At 50.5% G+C, this 6,000-nt stretch overlaps 1 protein-coding gene across 1 annotated transcript in view; it reads left to right on the plus strand.

Moving 5' to 3' along the window:
* dip2a (disco-interacting protein 2 homolog A) overlaps window positions 1-6,000 on the plus strand; it is a 100,797-nt gene that overhangs the window by 76,374 nt on the left and 18,423 nt on the right. Inside the window, 4 exon segments of the mRNA XM_012837271.3 lie at window positions 3,168-3,287; window positions 4,882-5,079; window positions 5,308-5,399; window positions 5,804-5,914. Coding sequence (XP_012692725.2) covers window positions 3,168-3,287; window positions 4,882-5,079; window positions 5,308-5,399; window positions 5,804-5,914 — 521 coding nt within the window.

Here is a 6,000-nt window from a genome sequence, read left to right on the forward strand (position 1 = left end):
AAGCCATTCTGACTAAAGGCACTTCTCCTCGATGGAATAATGCGGTCCCCATGTGTAACTCCTAAAGGCATTTCTATTCTTTTCCAACCTGTAGCTTTTCTCCCGTCACAAAACCATCAGGGCCTACAGTAGAATCGCCAGTAGGGGGGTTTGAATTAGACTCAACTGGCAGCCTTTCAGCTGTGAGAAATGGCCCTTCAGCTGTGAGGTAAGGCCCTTCCAATGCTTGTGCTTTGTTCAGGCAGTTACTTTCCCCAAAGCTCCATAAGGAATCGGCGTGGGGACTGAAACTCCATCAAACTCCATGAAAGCATTGTCAAGCGGATGAATACGTTTTAACGCTAATCTTACGACCAAACAAAAAATAACAATAATAATCTGCCCATCCGTTAGACCAGGCTTTGCACGAGTGAGCCGTTCTTTGTGTAATTGCCAATTGCCAATTGCATAATTATAATGGATCTATGAAATTATGCAGGGCAAAGGTTCAGCTGTTGAGAAAATTGGCCATCGGTGCCCAGCGGTATTGGTGATTGGCCTGCTCCCTCCGACAGCTTAGTGCTGAATGGGATGTGAGCCGCGGCTGGAAGAGCCACCGGGCGGGCGCTGGCGGCAGCATGCTGTGCGCGGGTTAACGGGGTCTTATGTAATAGGGGAACAACAGAAAGCTGATCAGCCGTTCTGCTGAGGAGACCCTGCAGCGGTGACTCCTGGCCTCGAGGGAGCCGCGTGATTTGTTTGTGTGTGTGTGTGTGTGTATTTGTGTGTGTGTGTGTGTGTGTGTGTATGTGTGTGTATTTGTGTGGGTGGGTGGGTGTGTGTGTTGGTAAGCGAGGGTGCAGACTTGTGATGTGGTTTTTGGAAACGTGCAAGTTTGCTACTTGCCTACCCAAGGGCCTGTGCTTGTTATGTGATGTTCTGTTTGCTGTTTTGGGAGAGGCTGGGATTCTTTTTTTCTGTTCATCTGTGCAAAAGGTATTGTCTTTGAACACACGCTTGCGTGACTGCTTGCCTTGGAAAGAGAGAGTGTGTGCCTGAGAGAGAGAGAGAGAGAGATATGTGTGCAGCATACAGGGGAAGAGAAGTGTGTGTGTGTGTGTGTGAGACGGAGACAGGGAGAGGATGTTGAGATGTGTGTTCAGCAGACAGGGATCAGCAACGGGGGCAGACTGCAGCTGTGTCTGGGCTCTCCCCTGATGACCCTCTCAGACAGACCCCCACCGAGCTCACCCACACAACATCACGTGTCCCTGGGCGCGTAAGCACACACACACACACACACACACACACACACACACACACACACACACACACACACACACACACACACACACACACACACACACACACACACACACACACACACACACCGCACACGTCCAGAGCCGTGTCCTCCTCCTCCTCCTCTTCTCTCTTTCCTCTGTTCTGCCATCGCTCCATGTTGTCTCCCAGGGGTGCTCCTTGTGCCTTGTGAGTTCGCTCCTGTTGCTTTCGCCTCACGTGGCGCCCGTCAGTCTCCTTCCCCACGTTCACTGTTGTTCTTGTTTGCAGTCGCAACCTCCTTAACTGTGTCTTTTCTCTGTTTGTGTTTGTGAGTCTGAAATGTGTTGAATGTGTGTGTGTGTGTGGGGTGGGGGGTGGGGGGTGGGGGGGTTGAGCAGAGAAATGTTTAATGCACATACACATACACACACAGAAACAGAAACACACACACACACACTAGGGATTTGCAGAGTATTCAAGCATTCAAGTACTCGTAGCAGTTACATCCATTCTCAAGTTTCTATATTCAAGTACTCATCATGTGAGGCTGGATTTTGCGCACACTCAGTTTCTAGTTAGAGCCCTTGGTAAACAAGAGGAGGGAGGGCGACAGCAGAAAAGGAGAAGTCAATTGTTTGGAAGTTCTTTGATCAAACAGAAAATGGCCAATTTTCTCTCTCGGCTGTCGTTAAATGCGACAGAGTACTAGACGGCCTGTCTAGACGGTCCAAAAGATGGAAAGCAACATAATGAAACCTTTTTTCCCAAAAGAATACATTCAGATGTAACCCCTTACCTTTTGATTAGTAACTGTATTTGAATTACATATTTTTTGTATGGATTACAATTACAATTTAATTATGTAACTGTTTACTCCGTTAACTAGTTACTCCCCAACCCTGATCTTGGACCACTGTAGAATGTTGGTAACAAGAACGTTAGGAAGTTGTCGGCATCTATTCTTCACCAGTGCATAGACCTTCGTGCTCTCTTCATGTCACATATCATATCATTACTTTTAGGCTTTGCTCAATGTGCTGAGACCAACCCCACCATAGTTGCTTAGCCTTTTAATTGAGGAAAGATATCTTCTGCAAGATTCTCAGAAAACGAGTACTCGAATTGTAAAATTGTGCAAGCCCTAACACACACACACACACACACACACACACACACACACACACACCACACGCGGACACGTACAGAAACTGACACACACCTTACACACACACACACATAGAGTAATCAGGCACACACATACACACGCATGCACAGAGAATCAGAACTTGACAGAGCACAGAGAATCACACTCACACTCACACTCACACACACACACACACTCGGAAAGAGAGAGATGGTGGGTCAGTTCCCTCTCGTCCTCTGGAATGGAGAGTCCTGTGAATGACTGATGAGGCAGCCATGGGGACCAGCGTGTTGCTAGGCAGCAGGGCCCGGCCGTCTCCAGGCAGAGCGGCTCAGGCTCAGGTGTCTGGTCTGGTCTGGTCTGGTCTGGTCTGGTCTGGTCTGGTCTTTGTGACTGACGGCTGCCTCTGACCCCCGCGCTGACTTCTGAAGACGTCCAGGCACTCTCTTGACAGACAGCCAGCACTGGAATGACGTTTTCCCTCTGTTTCTTATTACTCTTTCTCTTTCTTCTCTCTCTCTGTCGGTCCCTCTCTCTCTCTCTCTCTCTCTCTCTCTCTCCCTCTCTCTCCCCCCTCTCTCTCTCTCTCTCTCTCGCTCTCTCTCTCCCTCTCTCTTCTCTCTCTCTCTCTCTCTCTCTCTCTCTCTCTCCCTCTCTCCGCCCCCTCTCTCTCTCCCTCTCTCCCGCCCCCTCTCTCTCTCTCTCTCTCCCCCCCCCCTCTCTCTCTCTCGTCCTCTCTATCGCACCTCCTCTTCTCCAGGTGTTCCGGTCAACAGTCGCGTCTCCTCAAAGATCCAGCAGCTGCTCAACACGCTGAAGAGGCCCAAACGGCCCCCGCTGAGGGAGTTCTTCGTGGACGACTTCGAGGAGCTCCTGGACGGTCAGTCTCAGAAACACTAGCACTCAGACCCTGCAGAACCCGCACACACACAAAACACACACACACACACACACACACACACACACACACACACACACACACACACACACACGCAAACCAAACACACACACAAACACACACAGACACACACACACACACACACGGACAAACACACACACACAGACACACACGCAAACACACACACACACACACAAACACACACACGCGCGCACGCAAACCAAACACACACACACACCCACACACACACACACACACACACACACACACACACACACACACACACACGGACAAACACACACCACACACAGACACACACGCAAACACACACACACCCACGTGCAACCTTCTGCCAAACCACAGGTGAGACATGAAAAGGCCCAGGCAGCACTGTGTGAGTGCCAACGGCCCCTTACTATGCCATTACAGGAGGAGGGGTGGGTGGGTGGGTGGGTGGGTTGTGTGGTCGGGTTTCTCTTGATCCAGGGGTTCAGAGACCGCCAGGTGTGCTTTGGGAGGGCCCAGGAAACAGGCACAGGGCGTGATGCTTTTACTGTGAAACATACACACGCACAGACACACACACTCCCTCAACCACATAACACACCACCATCCAGCCCTACAGTTTCCTCTGCCTGCCCCAACGGCTGCACTGTGGGTGTGGGGAGGACGCCCACTGAGCAAATATTATGAAACCTGCAGTTACTGTTCAGACACACGTGCGTACATACACACAGTTTACACACTACCGTACGGTACACTACACATACACTACCGTACGCTACGCTACATACACACTACCGTACACTACACTACATACACACTGTACCCCACACTACGCTACATACACACTACCGTACACTACACTACATACACACTACCGTACGCTACGCTACATACACACTGTTCCCCACACTACGCTACATACACACAGACTCATAACTGAGCCATAGTTTAAGGTTGAAGTTTAAAGGAAGCTATTTTGGTAGTGATGTGGAGGTTATTTTAGTTGGGGAGGACTGAGCTTTCATGGGATAACAGGATCAGTCACAATGCAGTGACTCCAGGCAGAGAGAGAGAGAAAGAGAGAGAGAGAAGTAGAGAGAGAGAAGTAGAGAGAGAGGTTTTACCTGTCACTGTGGCTCCCAGAGACTATACCATCGCAGCCTTTGTGCCTCAGTCTGCTAACTCAGCTGACAGCTCATCTCTCTTCCTCCGTCTCTTTTCATTCTTCATCTTCCACCCTCCATTACTCTGCTCTCTTCTGTGCGCTCTGCCCTGCTTTTCCCACTGTTTCATTATTTCAGTTCAGAGCCCCTAGAATATATATTTATATTAGCCAAAAGGACTCTGAATCAAGAGCTCAACCTTAAAGGACTACCAGAGCTGTCGTGGATCCTTGAATGTATATCACCACATTCCATGTGAAGTGAATCAGGGAAGATACTGTTGCAGCTAGCCAGGCACCATCCCAGAAACACTCTTGTAAAACAAGGCTCTTTCACTTGCATGGTGGCATCATAGCTCTAGCATATATATAGCCTGCTTGACTGAAGACTGTCCTTCTGTTGTGCAGTTCAACACCCTGACCCCAACCAGCCCAAGGCCGAGGGGATGCAGATGAGTCCGCTGGAGGGGGAGTCTCTGGGGGTGATCTCCAACTGGCCCCCGTCCCTGCTGGCCTCCCTCCAGCGGTGGGGGACCACGCAGCCTAAGAGCCCCTGCCTCAGCGCCCTGGACAACGCCGGAAAGCCCGTCTACACGCTCACATACGGTACGCCCTCAGTAAGCAGGACACACAAGAGTGCCGTGTGTGTGTGTGTGTGTGTGTGTGTGTCAGACGTTTCAAAACAGCATGGACCATTTCTGTGTTTGCGGTGATGGTCTGTAGGACCTTACACTGAGTGTATGAGTGCAGGGCACAGTACAGGATGTGTAGGGTTTCTATCATGTTTTACACTGTGTGTGTGTGTGTGTGTCTGTGTGTCTGTTTACCCCACAGGTAAGCTGTGGACCAGAAGTCAAAAGCTGGCCTACACCCTAATGAACAAGCTGAGCACCAGGAACGAACCACTGCTACGACCTGGAGACAGGGTGAGTGCCAGCTAGCTATTGCTCTCGCTATCCACCCACATTTTCATCCGGTGATCTCTCTCTTTCTCTGGGTCTGTCTGTGTTTCTCTTGTTATTTCATCTCTCTCTTTCTCTGGGTCTGTCTGTCTGTTTCTCTTGTTATTTTGCCTTCTCTGATATCTATTTGCCTTGCCTCATTCTCTACCCCTTTTCTCTGTTATTCTCACCATCATATATCTTTTTTCTGTCTCCCTGACCCTGTCCATTTTCATGTTCCTCCTTGATCTTCCTCTGCCTCTCTGTCCCTCTCTATCTCCTCTCAGAGAGAGCTGCTGCCTCTTCAGGAGGCTCATTCTGATTGAGAGGTGCTTTTCCACTCCCCTGCTGACCACACCCTGCCCTGCCTTTTCTGTTTCCCCCTCTAGGTGGCGCTGGTGTTCCCCAACAATGACCCGGTGATGTTCATGGTGGCGTTCTACGGCTGTCTCCTGGCGGAGCTGGTGCCCGTGCCTATCGAGGTGCCCCTCACCAGGAAGGTACGGAGCTCGGGCCACACACCAGCAGCACGTGCACGCTTTGACCGCCGTGGCTCACTGAGGACCCCTGCTGGGGGAGAGGAGGC

The sequence above is a fragment of the Clupea harengus genome, chromosome 2 (assembly GCF_900700415.2).
Source record: "Clupea harengus chromosome 2, Ch_v2.0.2, whole genome shotgun sequence".
Classification (NCBI taxonomy): Eukaryota; Metazoa; Chordata; class Actinopteri; order Clupeiformes; family Clupeidae; genus Clupea; species Clupea harengus.